This window comes from Fulvia fulva, chromosome 8, assembly GCF_020509005.1.
Source record: "Fulvia fulva chromosome 8, complete sequence".
Taxonomy (NCBI): domain Eukaryota; kingdom Fungi; phylum Ascomycota; class Dothideomycetes; order Mycosphaerellales; family Mycosphaerellaceae; genus Fulvia; species Fulvia fulva.
In genome coordinates, this window is record NC_063019.1 from 3,086,012 (window position 1) to 3,104,902 (window position 18,891).

Genomic DNA, 18,891 nt, shown 5'->3' on the forward strand with positions numbered 1-18,891 from the left:
CAATTACCATCACGTCATGCAGTCATGCATATATCCAAGTTCCGTGTCTCATGCCTGTGCTCATGCCTGTGCTCACTTCTTGGCGTTCCTCTCAGCCGCTCTCGCCTCTGCGTTCGCCCTCTCTGCTTCCAGACCAGTCTTCGTCTCCTCATGCTCGCTTGTTACTGCTTTCCTCTTGATGAAAAAGCTGGTCACAAGAGCAGCCGCCGAGACCGAGCAGAACAGAATCCACATCGGTTGTAGCGAATTGGCTACGACCTGTCGCACTACATCTTTCTGCTCTTTTGGAAGTGTGTTGATGATCATCGCGCTAGCGCCAATGTCACCCGCCAGTGCCGTAGCTTGCTGGGTCCCACAGCAGCGGTGAGTTGAGGTTGGTTCTTGATGAGCTGGTTTGAGTACACCACGCCACCTAGGACGACTCCGACCGATGCACCAAGCGATCGTAGGAATCCAAGTGTGGCAGTCGCAGTGCCGAGATCACGCGGGTTGATGTGTGCTTGCAACGCCACAATTGGTGCTTGGAAGAGTGGGCCGTTACCTGCGATGTGGTTAGCATATATCTTGTGTTCCAAAGATATTTCACATTACTCACCAAATGCAGCCACCATTTGTGACAGGATCAACTCAGCCCATCCAGTCTTGGCGTCGAAGTCGATGAACAAGCCGAACCCAAGTACCATCAGGACCAGTCCAAACCAAATGGCTGGGAGGTATTGTCCAGTCTTGCCGACGAAAGCGCCCGTAGACACAGCACCGACACCGATGAAGACAGTCGTTGGAAGGAGATACACTCCTGACAGGATCGGGGTGGTGCCGCGCACTGTTTGGAAGTATAGTGGAAGATAGTATGTGCCCGCAATGAATGCGAGCGCATGTAGGAATACCACGCAAAGCGTGGCGCCGTTGGTGATCGAGTTGAAGATGGCCTACACAAAGCATGCCAGTGTCTGGGCGTGGAATCCAAATTGCGACTCAGAGGGCAGCTCACCAGCGGCATGATGGGATACTTCGCGCCTCGCCATTGCCAGGTCAAGAATAGGGCAAAGGTGAAGATACCGAAGATGATCAAACACAACACTTTCGCAGAGTCCCATGGAGCAGAGACGCCACCCTCCTGCAAGCCCAAAAGGAACATGACAGTAGCGCCCACGACCAGAAGCGTGCCTAACCAATCGATCGCCTTCAAGCCGTCAAGAATCGGGGTGCGCGGAGTCTGCAAGTTGAGGAAGAACACCAGCAGAACAAAAGCCACACCATCGATGGGGAGGTTGATCCAGAAGCACCAACGCCAAGAAGCCTTCTGCGTAAGGACGCCGCCGAGAATCGGACCCAAAGACGAAGCAATAGCCCAGGTAGCACCGACAAGCCCATAGAAGCCACCTCGAACGCGCAGTGGGAAGAGATCGCCAATGACGACATTCACAAGGCAGATCAGTCCACCCGCTCCCAGGCCTTGAATCACACGGGCTACAATAAGCATGGCGATATTCTTCGAAAGTGCTGCAATCAGCGAGCCCACGATGAAGACTATATTGGCGGCCAGCAGCATCGGCTTGCGTCCAAAGATGTCACTCGTCTTCGCCCAGATCGGTGTAGAAGCTGCATTGGCGAGAAGGTAGGCGGAGCCGATCCATGTGTAGCCTGCGGATGAGTTGAAGTGCTCTGAGATTGTAGGGAGCGCTGTGGTGATGATGGTGGCGTCGATAGCGGCGAGGAAGACGGCCAGACATAATGCGAGCATGATGATAGCAACCTGGGCTTTGGATCGTCCGCCGATTTTGCCATCTTTCTTGTCTTCTTCGACTTCTTCCTTGGTCTCGTCGGAGGCAGTGCCGTTCTCGATGCTGGTCTGGTCTGAGTCGTCTATCTCCTCCTTGCGAGTCGAGCTTGGGGAAGGCGAGTGCTCATCATGGTCTTTGTGATCGTCATCCGACTGGTGGGATACTCGTCTTGAGAGCACCATCGCTGCTATGGGTTGGAAGCAGTGCTGTGAATGCAATGGAGAGGTTGAACGATGCTGCTGTGAAACCAGAAGAGCAGCTGAGGAAGGATTGCACTGTGCCTCTTTTCGTTGCGACTTACATCCACGACCGGGAACTGTGTACATGTATGTATCTCTGTTGGGGCTAGGCTGCGGCAACCTATTAATGTCCGCGCCATCACGCACACTCGAGTTGCCGTTCAGGAACGAACTCTATTGGCTGCATCGAGATCGATGCGGGAAACGCAGTGAATGTCTTCTGACGTCGCTGTAGCGAAGGTATGGTAGGTACCAGATCATTCATGGGACAGTGTGTGTTCATCTGAGTTCTGCGCCGCAGGACCACCACGTGCGATGCATCGTGATGGGCATTGGTGGCGGGGACGTGGTGAGTCTCCAGCGCAGACGGCCAATACACTACCGCTCGATCCTTCGAGTTCTTAGAGGAAGATGATGAGATCAGAGATCCAGCAGTCTGCTGTCACGGTGAGAAGCGCCTTCGTCGAGGCTATGGGGAGTGGCATGGTCTTCTGGACCGTCGTGACATTCCCCTGCGTTCGTAGTCAAAGCACTGGCCAGTGACTTGTGCATAGTAGCCATGTCCGAGTGTCGATGTCATAACATTCTGATGAACATGAGAGTGCTAAGATGATGCTTGTAAAAGTGCGTGAATTGGAGAAAGAGCACCCATGTTTCGTTTCTCCGTATTACTAAGCACTAACACCACAACCTCATCGCCTATCCTCGTACCAACACCTTACCACGAATACGCATCAACCGACAACTCCAACACCGTCTTCCCAGCCTTACCCGCCTCGATAACCTCCACCCTCGCATCATCACACAACCCATTAGGCCCACAAAGCACCACCCCCACCTTCTCCCACCCCGACTCCACCTCGTGCTGCAAGATCCTCGCAAAGTCCAGCCTCGCGCCAATCTTGATATCCTTCTCTGGCACATCTGCTAGCACATCACTTAAAGACTCCACCAAGCTTCGCGAGGACTCTGTGACGCTCCATGCCAGTTTGACGTTGGAGTGTGTGCGCAGCCATGGCAGAAGGCCGGAGATGCCGATGGCGCCACCGATGAGGAGTAGCCGATCGGTGCGGAGGACGCTTTTGTATTTGTTGTTGTGGTAGGGCCCGTCGAGGAGGGTTAGGAGGTTGGTGTTGGCTTTGAGGAGTCTTGTGGTGCCTTTGGACTTTCGGACGAAGAGGGTGATGCCGGCGCCAGGGTTGATGATCTTCGCAGGTGTGCTGCGAGGTTTTCTGACGCTCATGTCCGACTCGCTGCCGCTGCTGGGGAGGGCTTCAGGGGCCTTCTCCGAGTTGCCGTCGGAGTCGCTCTCGCTGGTGGGGAGGAGCTCCGTCACGAGTGGAGTCTGTCTGTCCGCGCCACCAAAGCCATGCGCTTTCTCCATGTCATGGCTTGGGTCACTTTGACGTGGTTGCAGAAGGGAAGTCGAGACCCATGAGAAGGGATGATTCTCCCATGGTCGAAGAGGGTTCAGAGTAGGAAAGTGGACGTAGAGGTGTTTGCCTGGCTCCGGGATCCATCGAACACCTCGAATGTCGATTCGGACAATGTCGTTGCCGATCTCGGTGACGTTGGCTCTACGGACGCCGTTGGAGGCCAGGCGGGCGAGACGTAGCAAACGGTCGAAGCCCCATGCCCCTATGGCAATGTATACCCAGTCTTGTGCGACATTGTAGTAGCGAGCAATACCGTATGGGATCAACCTACAAGAGGAAGGTGTTGGTAATAGCGCAATGCTAGTCACCCTTGAGAAACGTACCAAACGTGATAATAGCAGCCGACTAAGAGCACAGCAGCCAGCACAACATGTGTCACGATGAACATGTTGTAAGACCATTGGCGAATCTTCGTGCCGCTGACCAAGATAATGGCAATAGTCAGGACCGTGGCCACAAATCCCCATATCCAGAACTGCATAGTATGGAGACCATATAGACCTGAGTAAGCGCCCGTCCTGACGGTCCATGCCCAGGCAAGGATGGAGTGAAGCACAGCAAGCAAGAGCCACAGGCGTGACAGCCAGCGGTGCATCAGTAGGAATGTTGCGTGGCTCTATTCGCTAAGATACAGCACTGGACTGTTCCTTCCTGCGAACATGAAGACAACCGCGAGTATCGCGCAGCCAAGCAGTCCGGTGCGTCGCATGACCCAGTTGAGTACGGCGTCGTAGACGTTTGGGCCCACGGAGTTTGGCCAGCCAGCGAACTTGTAGCTAGGACCCATGAAGATTACTGTCAAGGCGAATCCGAGGAAGATGTAGATGCTTTGGCCCAGAGTTGGCACGTTGCCGAAGAACCAGGGATGCAGCTGCATGTGGCGTCTTCCAAACAATGGCGGGTATACAAGGTGAAGTCTTGCCCAGTTGATCACGGGTCGTACACCCGGGATGAAGGTTGCGCATGTCGTCAAGATTGGGAAGAGCATGAGAACGAGCATCAACGCAAAGCTGGTGTCATGTCAGCAGTGGCAAGAACACGACCTCGAACGATACGTACCCATATCTTGCCTGAGCTTTCACCGCAGGAACCTCACTCTCATTCGCGACCAACTGAAATCGGTAGGCAGTGTCGTCCACAAGCGTGGTGGTGCTCAAGGCGTGTCCAGGCTCAATAACCTGCGTCACAGTACCATTGATCTTGTCCAGAGCCTCTGTGTAGGCCCATTTCGGAGTCGCCAGAACTTTCTTGCCATTGACCGCTGTAGCGGGCTCAGCAGGCGTAGCACCTTCCCACCAAGTCTCCAGCTGCGATGTCTTGAGCTTCGCGTACTCGCAACGCATCTTCAGGCAGTATGCGGGGGTGGTGAGGTAGAACGAATCGTTGGCGTAGCAGTCTGGGGTGGTGACCACGTGGGCGTTGAGACCGAGTGTGCTGTAGCTCTCCACAGATGAGCACTCCAGCGAATTCTGAGCCAATGTTCGAGCACATGCCACTGCGCAGATTGGAAAGCCAGCAAACGCCACCGAGGAAGAGCGTGAAAGTCATCGAGCAGCCATTGCTCTGATCAAGCTGCCTGCGCGAGTACCGGTCAATCATGCCAACTATGGACCCACGCCTGTGGTTGAGTGCATGGACAGTGCACCATACAGACAACAAGACATCACCAAAGAAGAGTTCAAGAACTACTACCAGAAGCGACAGCAGCAGAGCGAGTGGTTCAGTCCCAGCTGGGCACGTCATCGAATGTCATGTATTGGGATCAAGGAGCAGCCAGCTTGGCAGTTTGACTTTGAGATCTCTAACAAGACTGCGCATCCTCTGCTGATAATTGGCAACACGCATGACACAGTGACTCCAATCGCCAATGCGAGGAAGGTGTCCACGCTGTTCCCTGGCTCGGTCATGCTTCAGCAAGATTCTGAGGGTCACTGTTCTCATGCTATGCCTTCGACATGTACTGCGAAGCATGTGCGCAGGTATTTCCAGGCTGGAGAGCTGCCGAAATTGGGCTCTGTCTGTCAGCCGGACTATATGCCTTTCATCGGTCAGAATCCGGAGACTCGGTCCACCTCGTCTGCTGATCCTGCCACCGACGAGCGACTGCGTCATGCACTGGAAACGCTATCTGAACCATGGCTAACAGTATGAGCTTGGTCTTGTGCTCAGAGCTTCCACGCTTTGATGCCCAGCGCACCATCGGCTTCCATTCAGGGAACGGGTACCCCTTCATAAATCGCACCCTTGCTGTGCCTCCGCTGCAGTGCCATCGTCATGATGACTGCTCTCGAACAGAAGCCACACCTTCTCACTCGCCCACGAGATCTTCGCGATTTGATATGGGAATACAGCTGCGCTGGCGTCGAAGTACGAGTGCAAAGGGAGCCAACAGCCATATCTTCGACAGGACGAAAGCTCGCATCGAGTATGACCGATAGTGCTCGGAACAGCGAGGTCAACACACAGTTCGAAGGACATCCGATTTTCAGAGTTCGTGTATGTCATAACTGACCGACAGCTCGTACTTTTGCGCACATGGCGATGCCCACGTTGCTCGCTGATTCGAACAAATACACGCCAACGTATAGTCAGCTCGAATGGGCATCACAGCACGAATGGCCACGGCCATTGATATCCATTCCTTCAAGCATGAGGTTCAACATGAAGATCTTTCGAACGACTTGGCGTACCAAGCCCTACTTGGCAACGCAACTTGACGCAGATCGAGGCTCATCTTTACCTATACCGAGACAGTAGGCGAGGAATATAGAGGGAAGAAGCGAAAGTCTCCGTCCGGTCCTTGGCTGCTGCTATACAGATGCGACCTCCCGGATTAGGCAAATTGCCTTGAAGGTTGTATGGTCAGGTCTGCGTATAATAGGACTACTCTCTGTCGTTACGTTGTCACTATTGATTCGCCCGATCACACAACACTTCTCGATTTTCACCACTTCAGACACACTACCGGAATGAAGGTTGGCGTCATTCATCAATCTAGCAGCATACATCAAAATAACCTACCCATCCGCAGCTCACCACCCTCACCACCACCCTCCTAACCCTCCTCACCACCACGACAACCGCCACCCCCACAACCTCCAAACGCTCCGGCACACCCCTCTCCCAATCCGAAGCCGCCCGCCGCCCCACCTCCGCCGGCATCACCTCCGTCTCCTCCGGCAGCTGCACAGACCGCACCAACAGTCGCTACACCTCCTACCAAGGTCTCCTCTCCGGCACCGTCTCCGGCGCCATCACCCTAAAGGGCGCCTGCAACTGCGAGTTGGTTATCACCGGCGGGACTGAGACCGGCCACGCTTCCGGGACGTACAGCCATGCCAATGGGTATAAGCTGGATTTCAGGAAGAATGCTGCGCTGAATGGGTATATCACCGGGAGTTTTGAGAGGATTGCGAATAGGGGGGATGGGTATCCGCAGTGGAGGGCGGCGAGTGGGAATGTTTATTGTGATGAGGGGGATCATTGGGATGTTTTGTATTATTAGATGAGATGTGGGTCTGGTGTGTGCGTACAACAATAAAGAATCAAGGACGGTACAACCGTATCATGCTCTCCCTCCTCTTGTATTTCCTCCCCACAGAACCGCTGTGTGACGAGCTAGAACCGTAGACATCACTAGTAGTAATCACAATGCACCACATCATCCAAAATCAACACCGTAAACAACTTCAACTCACTCGTAACACTGAACGTGACTCTACGCAACTTGCTGAAGCCCTTAAACTCCACAAACTTCATCGCCGCCGGTGCCACTCGACCAGGATCGTAAGCATGCTTCACCTGCTTTACTTGCTTCCCGCTCGCATCGTACCCAGTAACAGTGAGCTCACACGCCCTCGGCGTATCCCCCGCCTTTGGCGAGAGCGTAACGCAAGCGAAAGATACCGAGTTGAGATCGAAGGCCTTAGTCTTGTCCGCGGCTGTGATGGAGCTGGAGGGAAAGACGCCGTACTGGCCGAAATCGCGACAGGTCTCGAGGGGGCTGTTGCCGATGGCGTTGGGTTTCGATGGGGTGATGAGTGGGGATTTGGACACGTCCTAGGTAGCGAGAATTGTGAGAGGTGGTTGTAGTGATGTGTGGACAGAGGAAGAGCAGCTTACTCCGAGTCCGAAGCCTTGGTATTTGAGGCCGTGGTAGGTACCGGGTGAGTTGAGTTGCGGAAGATTGCCGTCGGCTTTGAGGTCGTCGAAGTAGGGGGTTCATTAGCATTGATTTTGTACCGGTGTGTGGTTGCAATGGAAGGAGAGGTGTACTCCATCTTTGGAGGGCGTGCACTCCCCAGAAGTGGTTGTTGCTGCGACGGTGAGTGTGAAGAGCGAGAAGAGGCTGTAGAGAGCCATAGTGAAGGCGATGCATTTCGAGTTGCTCTCAATGCTTCGAGGTTTTATATCATGAGCCAAGCATATAGTCGATCTGGTCACTATGCATCACATCCTGTAGCTTCTAGCCTACGAAGCCCGAGAGTCGCAATGAAGCCGAGAGCTTTTCGTCTTGATCTGACCATCTTCCACGTACGTACACATTACCATCAACGCCACAACCCTCCAGACTTCCCTATTGGAGCTAGTCCGAGGTTCTGCGAGAGACATGGGCTTGGCACATGGATCTAGCTGTGAGCCACCATGTGATCTAAGGTCCATATAAGACGTATAGAAAGCTAGCAGCCACGTCGTGGGTTGGTTGGCAGCATTCCATTACCATCAGACTCACTTGACTCATGCTTGGAGCTGCGTGTGTGACAAGCCACGCCGCTCGGAGTCGTTCGATTACTTTGTTTGGAGACGGCCACCTCTTCGCTCGTCGTCGAGAAGCTCCACGAGCTGCGGGGTGCTTCGCGCTGTCTCGCGCTGATAGATTGATGCGGTGATTGGTTGCTCTCGCGTCTGGTGGCATAACAAATGCGGCGTAAGATATATGGCAGATCGAGGCATGCTCAACTGCGTATCACATCGGCATCGCTCGACTCCTTCTTCAACCCGCCTTCTTACTCCTCCGACTCCCATCCTTCTTCTGCCCATCCTTCTTCCCCACCTTCTCCTTATACTCCTTCATCTGCTCCACCGCCTCCTCCTCATCCTTCCTCTCCTCCATCTCCTTCTTCACCCTCGTCCTCTCCGCAGCAGCCCTCTTCTCCGCCTCCTGCACCATCTGCTCACTATACTCCCAAAGCTTCTTCTGCACCACCTCATCCTCCACATCCTTCCTCAAGAAGTCCCGCTCCTTGCACTCTTTGATCAACACCCCGCCCTCACCTCTTGCAAACTTCTCCTCCATCGATGCGAACAGGAAGCTCTGCGCGCCCATCTCCGGTGCTTTGAGGAGGAGGAGCCAGAGCGGGTAGGTCATGAGGTAGAGGAGCAGGCCGATCAGCGAGCCGAAGCTCAACCATCGCCTTGTGCCAGGGGTTCGACAGAGTCCGGGATCCACTAGTATGACTTTGGCTATCATGGGCGCCTTGTCCGGTCTCTTGTACGAAGTCAAATGCTTCTGAAACGCCAGTGCAAACGTCGTCACAGCGAGTTTACTCGTCGCATACGCATTCCCAGCACTGAACTCCCTCTTCCCCTGCTCTTTCTTCCGACCACCAATCACACCCTCCAGATCCCCACCCATATAACTCCCACACGTCCCAAACAGCACCCTCACATCCCGATCCGGCGGCTGCGCTCGTAGTGCCGGGGAGAGAATGCTCAGCAGGTGGAAATTTGCCAGGTAATTCACCTGCCAATTCACCTCCACGCCCTCCATCGTACTCTCAATCTTGGCTCCCCTCGGCGTCAACGTACTCCCACACAGCACCAACATATCCAGCCTCCGCGGCGGCGCATTATCAACCCACCTCGTCGCAAACTGCCGCACACTCCACAGACTCCTCAAGTCCACCTGTTCCGCGGTAATCAACTCATTGTTCGTCTCATGCCTCATGTCCTCTATGAAATCCACAATAAACGGATCACTCAATGCGTGTTGGGTCAGCAAGACAATCTGCGCTCCTCTTGTCGCAAGGGCGCGGACCGTCGCCTCGCCGATGCCAGAGGTTCCGCCGGTGACGATGATGACTTTGCCGTGCATGTTGCGTTCGGAGAGGTTGCGGGCGCCTTGGAAGTAGGTTTTGACGAGCCAGAGGAGGAGGAGCCATGGGGCGAGTTTGAGGAGGCGGGTGAGGTAGGGGACGCTGTCGAGGCCGTCGAAGAGGGCTTGCGCGGCGATGTAGATGGCCATGGTGAGGGTGGTGGGTGCCCAGGTGGGGCGGTGTGGTGGTGGTGGAGAGTAGGTGGTGTTTTTGGAGAGAAAGTTGGGAGGTACGAAGTTGTTTGCGGAGTTAGGGGGGAGTTAAGATGGTTTCCTTCTGGCACTCGTTATTTTTATTCGACGACAACGATGTCAACTGCATCCGTTCTGCTCGAACTATACTCTATCGTGCTGGCTGTGCATGAATCGACTTGACCTGTTGTCCCACATTGCTGTACGATACACAGAAAATGAGCGAATGACTTCCTCACACTAGACGCTACCTACCTGTACCAACAGGCAATCATAATCCAATCGTCCATCCCTTCAAAGGCTGGCTGATGAGTTTAAAGATATTCACATGAAGGCGGTACTGAAGGTGATAATCAGATGTTCACATCAGGAGTACTGCCAAAGCTCATCGGCTTCCATAGGGTGATGGCGATGGCGTGAGATGAACTTAATACCAACGTCTTGTGCTGTTCGGCTCTGGTACATCTGTCACACGACAGGCGTCAAGACAAGTGTACATGTATCATCGACCATACGTACAACGGAGCATACAGCAGCACGGTATAATGACATGAGTCAATAACCAATGTTGGAGAGTGTCAGTTCTTTGGAAGCTCTTGTTCAATTTCTTCTTTACATAATCTTTCCTGTCATCATAGCTTCATGACGTAAATACATCGAAGAGCATCGCTCACCCCCCTTCCCATCATACGCTTAACCGAAGAGAGCATCACCCAGACGGATCGACACAGTCTTGGTCTGTGTGTAGTTGGCCAACGCATCCTCACCAAGCTCACGTCCAATACCGGACTCCTTGAAGCCACCGAATGGAAGCTGGTGGTGCAGAGTGTTGTAGGTGTTGACCCAGACGGTACCGGCGCGGAGAGCATTCGAGACCTCGATGGCGGTGTTGAGGTTCCTGGTGTGGACAGCGGCGGCGAGACCGTAGGTGGTGGCGTTACCGACCTTGATGGCGTCCTCCTTGGTCTTGAACTTGGAGATGGAGCACACTGGGCCGAAGATCTCCTCTTGCATGATCTTCATGTCCTCGGTGACGTTGGCGAAGATTGTTGGCTCGATGAAGTAACCCTTGTCACCCTTGCGGTTACCGCCGATCTCGACGGTGGCACCGGCGTCACGGCCTGCCTGGATGTAGCTGTGATAACGTTAGCTCGAGTACACACTGTGAGAGTATGGTATGGCTTACCCCATGATGCGGTCGAATTGCACCTGCGAGACTTGTGGGCCCTGGAAGGTGTCGGCGGCGAATGGGTCACCAACAACGTTCTTCTGTGCGCGCTCCTTGAATCGCTGCAAGAACTTGTCGTAAATGCCCTCCTGGACGTAGATACGCGAACCAGCACAGCAGCACTGGCCGTGGTTGAAGAAGATACCGAAGTTGACCCATGAGATGGCGTTGTCAATGTCAGCATCGTCGAAGACAATGTTGGGCGACTTGCCACCGAGCTCGAGGGTGACCTTCTTCAAGTTGGAGCCAGCGGCAGCCTTGAGGATGGTGCGTCCAGTGACGGTGGAACCGGTGAAAGCAACCTTGTCGATGTCCATGTGCGATGCAATGGCGGCACCGGCGACCTTTCCGAACCCAGAGATGACGTTGACGACACCTGGTGGGAAGCCGGCCTCCTTGATGAGGTTGGCGGCAACGTAGGCACCAAGAGGAGTCTGCTCAGCAGTCTTGATGACAACGGTGTTACCAGTGGCAACGGCTGGACCAATCTTCCATGCCCACATGAGGAGTGGGAAGTTCCATGGGATGATCTGACCGCACACACCGATTGGCTCCTTCTTGATGTAGTTGAAGGTATCTGGAGTGGTGTCGACGACCTTGCCCTCAATCTTGTCGGCCCAGCCACCGTAGTATCGGAGGCAGCCAGCGCACATGCCAATGTCAACCTTGGCCATGTTGAACGCCTTTCCGTTGTCGAGCGCCTCGACGGAGGCGAGGAGGTCGAGGTTCTTCTCGAAGAGCTCGGCGAGCTTCACGAGGAGCTTGCCGCGGTTCTCTGGGGTCTCTTGTCTCCATGGGCCCTCGAAGGCCTTGCGGGCGGCGGCGACGGCGATGTCGACATCCTTCTCATCGGCCTCTGCGACTTGGCAGATGACGGACTCGTCGGTTGGGTTGATGACATCGAAGAACTTGCCGCTGACTGGCTTCACCCACTCATTGTTGATGAAACTGGCGGGAGGTGTGAGTACTTATTCCTGCTCATCCGCGGCAGTGGCTGTTGTGTCACTTACAGGCCAGTTGGCTGCTCGTACTTGCCGGCAGACGGCGTCTCGAGCTGGACGGAAAGAGACATGATGGCCAATTACTTTTGGGTGCTGGGGTATCTCAAAGGAAAACACAGTAGTACTCAGATCGCGCAGCGATGAGGTATGGAGGGAGGGAGAAAGGGTGGTGAGCAGCGGCAGAGGGGTTTATGAAGGAGCATCGTTCTCTCCTTCTGGACGCGGTCTTGCGCAGTGGATCAAGCTCTGACAATTCGTCTTGGGCGGCAGGTGCGATCTCCACCGCGCCTGCTCCACTCGTCCAGTAGTACGAGCTGTTCGCGCACAAGGACTGCTGCAACGAGCGATAGTCCTGGGCGTGAGGTCTTCGCATTGGCTGCTCGGGTGCAAGGGCATCCAGGCCGTCGCAACTCTGCGGGGCACGCCAACCCCGCACTGCCGTCTGTTCGAGGGTCTGCCACGAACAGACTGGCCGCAAGGCGATTTGGCTTAGTGGCGACAGCACCATCATGACCATCTAGACCCGCAGTGTGGCGATGATCGAGGAGGCTCAAGGGCATGCTGCCGCACCCATACATCATCAAGGTCTGAGGACATTGTTGTGCACCACCGCGATGGACACCGTGACACCCAGCGTTATCTCCCACGCCCTACAAGGATATGACGACACGAGCAGACAGCTCGGTCGCCTTTCTCACGAGCTGACATTCGCGAGTCCACTTCTGTACGCGAAACAGCGGGCAATCGTGAATGGAGTACGATGGCCATAGCTCCGGGGATAGCTGGAGAACGTTCGGGAGTCGCAGTCAAGGACCAAAGGCGAACCACATATTGAACGCTAGCAGTAGGCAGAGCAACCGATTATTAATTCCCATACTTGACGAATCATGCCCATCGAGACCTGGCCCACGGGACTCTTCCGATCGAGCGCACGCACCGTAACCGCACAAGCTGTCTTGGAAGGCAGATGCAGCAGCGGATGCAGGGATCGCATTAGTCGCTGGAGAGCTGTCGTGGCTGTCAACCGTATCGAGGCTCCAAAGCTTTATTCGTCCAGTGTTTCGTGATCAGTGGGCGTGCACGTCGGATATGAACCTGCAGCTGAAAATAACAGAAGAGAAGTGATTTGTTATCCCGCCAGAGGCCCGTCTCGATACCACAATACTGATCCATTCTGTTGGAAACACCTTGCAACCCGTAGAGAGACTCGGACCGCCGTACTGATACAATCTGGAATCTCCGCGGCGAAGATTGCTTGCCGTCGGAAGAGCAGAAGACACGTCCGCTATGGCGCGCCTGCTGCGATCAGGTCGACCTCACGCCCCTACAAGACCTCGTCCATGGCATCGCCACCGTTAGTGGTGACCGCTGCTGGCTGAGCGGCGCCGTTGGTGGTGGCTGCGGGAGCCTCACCTCCGCCGAAGTAGTCCTGCATCTCTGCGTCGAGCTCCTCCGCCGTCTTCTTCTTGGGTCGGCCTGCGCGACCAGACTTCTTCGCGCCTTCCTTCTTCTTCTCGCCGTTTGCGGCAGGCTTTGGACCTTCCTTCTTCTGGTTCTTCTTCTGGGTCTCCCTGGCCGCGTTCTTCGGAGCACTGTAAGACGATCAGAGCCGTTCGGTGATGTTATTGGCGATGGTGATGACTTACGAAACGCGGTCTGCGAGAGACTTTGGTGGAACGACTTGCTTGCCGCTCACGAGAATCTCGATCTGTCATGTGGTCAGTCCAGTGTTCCATGATATGCAAAAAGTAACGTTCGTACCCTCAGTGGCTTGCCATCGACCTTGGTGCCGTCAGACTTCGCGGCCTTGGCTGCTGCGTCTGGCTTGCTGAAGATGATGACGCAGGAGCCGTTGAACTTCCCATGCTGGTTGTAGTTGCGGATGACTCTCTTGACTGGTCCAGCCGTGGAGGCGAAGTAGTCCTGATCACAGAGTAAGGTTAGTGGAAGCCAGCGATAAACGTCGAGGAAATATCCGAGTCGGTCAATGCGCGCCAGCGGCAAGCGTACAACATCATCTCCCACTTCATCCATCATTGGGTCGACGAATATTGGTTCAGAGAGCAGGCAGCAGGCAGCAGGATGCAAAATCCGCGAAGAACGTGTCCGGTTGTTTCCAAGTCATAGACCGTCTTCAACGCCTGCATCTCCCAGTCGTCTTTCAACGACATCACTCGTCTTTACAGCATGCTCGCCTCTCCCCGCAGCCATCACAGCCACTATCCGCCCGATCACCTCACTCTCCATGTCGCCAGGAGTGTGTTTCAGTGGATAGGACGCCAAGGTGCGACACATGCGTGGAACGCTACCAGCCCTCTCATGCTGCATGCTCTCTGAACCCAATACTTGGCTGTATCCATGTCTGCACCTCGATCACACCTGCTTGCCAGGCAGGTAAATGTGAGGGGGTTTTGCGCGAGACATATGCCTCTGCTCATCATGCGACACTCATTGCTTCGTAAAGCGAGCGATCGCCGAGCGAGGGCAAGGATTGTGAAGCCACCCTACTTCACTCCAGTAGGCAGTACCCTGCTCCCTCGGAAGGTATGGCGCGCAAGATAATAATATCGAAGAATGTCGGCGGAAAGCGTTCGCCGATCTGGCCGGTCCGGTCAACATACCTTGATCATAGGCTCCTCCACATCGCCGGGGAGGTTGGACACACTGATCTTGCTCTCTCCGGAAGATGGTGCGACGGGAATCGCGGGTACCCTCGCATCCCTCGCTGGCTTGGCGCGCTTGGTCGGCTTCTGGACGCCGCCAGCTGGTGCGATGACTGCGGTGGTGGCAGCCCTGGACTTCTGTGCGGCTTTGCGGTTTGGGAGTCGGCCACCCTTGCCGCGACGTGGGCTGCGGGTTGCGCCGCTGTCCTTCATGATCTCATCGAGAGACTGGTCGAGTTTTCCAGACATGTTAATGGTGGTTGGGTTGGTATTGATGTGTGGTTGTGTGTTGTTGGTGTGAGACCCGAGTGAGAAGTGGGTGTGGTGAGGCGGAGCGCGCGTTGTTGAGAAGAGCTCGAGGGTTGGTTGGTGATGTTGATGTGCAGAGCTGAAGTGTGGCTTCGGTTTTGAGCTGTGAGTAAGCGCGTGTCGCGGAGAAGGTGAATGGAAGGAGTCGTGAGTGAACCGTGGGCGGTACTTGAGGGCTGGCGCGATGAACGTGCGGCGCAGCTGGTGAAGGCGACAAGAAAAGGCAAGCTGGCAGAGCTTGCGCCGTCGCTTGGTGGTGACTGAGATCTGAAGCTGGCGTTGCTATCAGTCGGTGTCGAGAAGGCAAATAGTGACACGCGCGTTGATGTGCGACGTGATGGATGAAGTGGGATCCGATGATGTTGTTGCTGATGAGAAAGAAGGTGGCCGCTGCTGCGCGAAGACGTGATCATGCGACTGCCAGGAGACTCGGAAACACGCTAGTCCTAATCGATCACCGCACGTGATGTAGAGTTGATGCCTGATGGTAAGGCATCTAGTGCTCTTATGGTTTTGCTAAATTCACTGATGGGACGGCGACAATATGCTCTACGGTGATTCTGGCAAGCCAATACTTCCAGATGGCGCTATTATGGAAGTTCATGAAATGTTCATGTTACTGCCAGAAGGTAGTTTGTCACCGTGGATCGTAGATATCCTTGTTTCTCTTCGTTCCATCGCAATCCAGGCGGCTCCAACGTGCATTGACAACGAAGTGTACGAATGCTCGTCGAGCCATAAACCAGGATGTACCCGTCGATCGTCATATTGAGGTCGAGTTACGTTAACAGCGTTGGCTTTACTTGAACTACTTTCCCTCTGGCGACCATGTCGTAGCGAAAGTGCCTGTGGGTATCCATACGACGTTCTCGAACATGATGGAGACGACCAAGGCATGGTGTCGGTTCCGCTATACAAGTATTGCCTTGTCTTTCTCGCGTTAACATAGACCGACCTGCGTCTCAAAAGACCACACCCTCGCCGACAGGAACCATTCCTCACATCCCGACAGATCCTCCGGCATTCAACGCCCACGAACCCATCGTCGATCATACAGCAGGAAGCGAAGACGTATGCGCCGTCTAAACGAAATCTCAGCATGCACCGGCTGACACATCGACATGCATTGTCCACGCATGGCGCAACGTGGCAGTGTCCGTGTTGGCAGCGGTAGATCCATCCAATCGCGATGCTTGGCATTGGGGCCAAACTTCTTCAGCCTCAAATATGTTCGGACCCTAGAACCGTAGTCCTTTTGAACGCGGTATGCCTGAGGGCAGTCGATGTGCTGCAGACGTCACTGTACAGATATGCAGTCGTTCTCTGGCATAGCAATGGTCGCGAACTGTGAGGAACATCCAGCAGGATGTGGGATCGTCGTTCAGCGTCGTTCGGCTTCGCATGTCGATGCTGAGCTGGCGTGGCTGTAGATCCGCAGGGCTGATGTTGCGATTGCAAACGAAAGCTCCGGCGAAGATCATTGTCTGAAGGGATGTAGTGCGTCAAGCTGTGTCTATTTCCATCGGGTCGGGTAAGGCTGGCGGCAAGCAACGAATGCTGCAACTGCAGACCATATAGGCAAAGCAAGAGGTCCAGCATACTCGCGTTACACTTCACAAACATTTCGTACGTTCCGGGTCTCGTTAACCTTTCGTAACCATGGGCGTGAAAGGTCATGCAGCAACACTCGGCTTCGCCGGTATTCTGGCCGGCAGTCTCATCGTAGCGTTAGATGCGGTCGCGCTATCGCCGTCCTTACCAGTGAGTAACTTGAATAGGATGGTGGTCGAGCAGTGCTGACAGAACCGTGAAGACAATCGAGGAAGACCTCAACACAACCACACTCGAGGCATACTGGGCTGGTGTCGCCTACACACTAGGATCAGCGACATTTCTACCTCTCTTCCCAGCCGCATCGAATATCTTCGGTCGACGTGGCGTCAGTCTGGCAGCGCTCCTTCTCTTCCTGGTCGGCACCATAGTATGCAGTACGGCGCAGAACATCGCTGCATTGCTGGCAGGACGAGTACTGCAAGGCATCGGCGGTGGCGGCATCATCGGGATGATGTACGTGGTCATCACAGATCTCTTCGAGAAGATACATCAACCGAAAGCCCTTGCGGTCAACGGACTGATATGGTTGCTTGGCACGTCGTTGGGTCCGATCATGGGCGGCGGCTTTTCTGGAAATATTTCATGGCGATGGATCTTCTGGATAGCTTTACCGATAAACGCAATTGCTCTCGTGCTGGTCGGCGGCTTTCTCAAGATCCCGATGCCCAATCTGGCTGAAAGTGCCACTCCAGTCAAGCGACTGAATTGGACGCTCCTGAGTCGTGACGACTGGTTCGGAGCGGCCCCTAATGGTGGCCAGCTTATCGAGCTTTTTGATCCCCATGACCTGGGGTGGTGTCATGTACGCGTGGGACTCGTATCACACTCTGGTGCCGCTGATACTAGGAGCGGCTGGGTGTGTCGCGTGGCTGGTGTACGAGTTCGTGGTTCCATCCAACCCCATTCTGCCACTGGTAATCCTGAATGACCGCACCGTGGCGATTTCGCTATTCTCGGCCTTTGCTCTCGGACTCATACAGTTCGGACTCATCTTCTACCTGCCGCTGTACTATCAAATCGTGAAAGGTTACTCGTCACTCATCTCTGGAGTCGCGCTGCTACCCGAGACCTTACTAGCTGGCCCGACCACCGTGTTGACTGGCATGATCATGTCGAGGATTGGCAAGTACAAGGCGATCATCATTGTTGGCTGGATCATGACCGCGCTCGGATGTGGGCTGTTGGTGCTCCTCGATGAAGATATGTCTATCGCCGCATGGATCTTCATCAATGTGCCAGCCGGCCTGGGCATCGGTATACTGTTTCCATCCACACCCATGGCAGCTCAAGCACCGGTCAAGGAGGAACACGGAGCCATCGCGTCCGGTCTGGTGGCTTCCACACGAACAATTGGACAGGCTATTGGCATAGCCGCCGGGAACGCCATCGTTCAGAATGGTCTCAGACGCGAGCTCAACAAGGCAAGCTCCGCGATACTGCGTCAGGATGCTGCATTGATCTCAGCAAACTCGGCATCGCCGCAGCTCCTGTCTTTGATCATGAGAACAGGTCCGACTGAGAGAACGGAGTTGCTCGATGCTTACGTCAAGTCGATACATGGTGTATGGTGGCTGCTGTTCGCCATGGCTTCCTTTTGTGGTATTCTGACGCTGTTCATCCGAGATGTCGGCCTGGGAAAGACCAAGGCGGCTGTCGAGAAGCACATTTCCAGCACAAGCTCATTGCCTCTGTCCTGTGATGATGAAGAGCTTCGTGCCTCGTGGTGTGAAGGGCAGTCACCACATTTAGAATATCAGTCATGAACTGCATTTCTGTGCCATGAAATTGTCATTGCGAAAGTGCTTCAGCCGTTGGATACGACCCGAACTCTGAGGTAGCAGTATGATGAGAGCGTCATCGGTGATGTACAGCGTGTCTTTGGAGAAACCGAAGAGAATCCGAGCACGTCGTCCTCGCGAGGCAAAAGTAAGTTCGTACTGCTTCAACGTTTCCTCTCGCGCTTCATGACAAACATGAGCAACATTGGGCGGCGGCGTGTTCGATTTGAAGTCATCTCCAGTCCACGTGAGGATAAGGTTGCGTGGTTCAGACATGCTGTACTGCCAGATGGCCAGCCGAAGTTCGGTTGGGAGTCCGTTGAAGGTTGGGCATCATTGTTGTTGTCAGAACGAACAGTGCTCGGTATGCCGAAGTCTTGGAATCGCCGATGGTCCAGGCGATATGTCGGGTGCTTGAGCATTGGACGGTTGTTGGTCTTGCAAGAGGAAGCAGACCTCCTTCCGCAGTTACTTCGGCGTCGAATGCCCATCACGATCCACGAACTCTTGTAGTCAATTTGATGTCCTTTGGACTGAGGTGAACATATTGTCA

At 54.6% G+C, this 18,891-nt stretch overlaps 10 protein-coding genes across 10 annotated transcripts; 3 read left to right on the forward strand and 7 right to left on the reverse strand.

Annotated features, from left to right (window-relative positions):
• Positions 1-682: 682 nt before the first annotated feature.
• Positions 683-2,110, reverse strand: CLAFUR5_11415 (Efflux pump dotC; the record flags this gene model as incomplete). Its single annotated transcript, XM_047910563.1, has 1 exon — positions 683-2,110. One exon carries the CDS (start codon positions 2,108-2,110, stop codon positions 683-685), a length of 1,428 nt encoding a protein of 475 aa, XP_047765297.1.
• A 631-nt stretch (positions 2,111-2,741) lies between these two features.
• On the reverse strand, positions 2,742-4,054 carry CLAFUR5_11416 (Ferric reductase transmembrane component 3; the record flags this gene model as incomplete). Its single annotated transcript, XM_047910564.1, has 2 exons — positions 2,742-3,726; positions 3,783-4,054. The coding sequence occupies 2 exons, from the start codon at positions 4,052-4,054 to the stop codon at positions 2,742-2,744; spliced, it is 1,257 nt and encodes a 418-aa protein (XP_047765291.1).
• A 21-nt stretch (positions 4,055-4,075) lies between these two features.
• Positions 4,076-4,802, reverse strand: CLAFUR5_11417 (uncharacterized protein; the record flags this gene model as incomplete). The annotated part of the gene is made up of 2 exons (XM_047910565.1): positions 4,076-4,469; positions 4,519-4,802. 2 exons carry the CDS (start codon positions 4,800-4,802, stop codon positions 4,076-4,078), a joined length of 678 nt encoding a protein of 225 aa, XP_047765288.1.
• Positions 4,803-5,091: 289 nt separating this feature from the next.
• CLAFUR5_11418 (uncharacterized protein) lies at positions 5,092-5,610 on the forward strand (the record flags this gene model as incomplete). The annotated part of the gene is made up of 1 exon (XM_047910566.1): positions 5,092-5,610. One exon carries the CDS (start codon positions 5,092-5,094, stop codon positions 5,608-5,610), a length of 519 nt encoding a protein of 172 aa, XP_047765100.1.
• Positions 5,611-6,317: 707 nt separating this feature from the next.
• On the forward strand, positions 6,318-6,964 carry CLAFUR5_11419 (uncharacterized protein; the record flags this gene model as incomplete). Its single annotated transcript, XM_047910567.1, has 2 exons — positions 6,318-6,434; positions 6,491-6,964. 2 exons carry the CDS (start codon positions 6,318-6,320, stop codon positions 6,962-6,964), a joined length of 591 nt encoding a protein of 196 aa, XP_047765099.1.
• Positions 6,965-7,095: 131 nt separating this feature from the next.
• On the reverse strand, positions 7,096-9,703 carry CLAFUR5_11420 (uncharacterized protein; the record flags this gene model as incomplete). The annotated part of the gene is made up of 3 exons (XM_047910568.1): positions 7,096-7,518; positions 7,582-7,655; positions 8,470-9,703. 3 exons carry the CDS (start codon positions 9,701-9,703, stop codon positions 7,096-7,098), a joined length of 1,731 nt encoding a protein of 576 aa, XP_047765518.1.
• Positions 9,704-10,438: 735 nt separating this feature from the next.
• Positions 10,439-12,045, reverse strand: CLAFUR5_11421 (Aldehyde dehydrogenase; the record flags this gene model as incomplete). Its single annotated transcript, XM_047910569.1, has 3 exons — positions 10,439-10,880; positions 10,932-11,921; positions 11,984-12,045. The coding sequence occupies 3 exons, from the start codon at positions 12,043-12,045 to the stop codon at positions 10,439-10,441; spliced, it is 1,494 nt and encodes a 497-aa protein (XP_047765519.1).
• A 1,253-nt stretch (positions 12,046-13,298) lies between these two features.
• On the reverse strand, positions 13,299-14,886 carry CLAFUR5_11422 (mRNA export protein mlo3; the record flags this gene model as incomplete). Its single annotated transcript, XM_047910570.1, has 4 exons — positions 13,299-13,566; positions 13,621-13,682; positions 13,736-13,897; positions 14,596-14,886. The coding sequence occupies 4 exons, from the start codon at positions 14,884-14,886 to the stop codon at positions 13,299-13,301; spliced, it is 783 nt and encodes a 260-aa protein (XP_047765516.1).
• Positions 14,887-16,605: 1,719 nt separating this feature from the next.
• Positions 16,606-18,323, forward strand: CLAFUR5_11423 (MFS transporter L2; the record flags this gene model as incomplete). Its single annotated transcript, XM_047910571.1, has 3 exons — positions 16,606-16,707; positions 16,760-17,292; positions 17,330-18,323. The coding sequence occupies 3 exons, from the start codon at positions 16,606-16,608 to the stop codon at positions 18,321-18,323; spliced, it is 1,629 nt and encodes a 542-aa protein (XP_047765517.1).
• Positions 18,318-18,614, reverse strand: CLAFUR5_11424 (uncharacterized protein; the record flags this gene model as incomplete). The annotated part of the gene is made up of 1 exon (XM_047910572.1): positions 18,318-18,614. The coding sequence occupies one exon, from the start codon at positions 18,612-18,614 to the stop codon at positions 18,318-18,320; it is 297 nt and encodes a 98-aa protein (XP_047765522.1).
• Between the last annotated feature and the right edge of the window lie 277 nt (positions 18,615-18,891).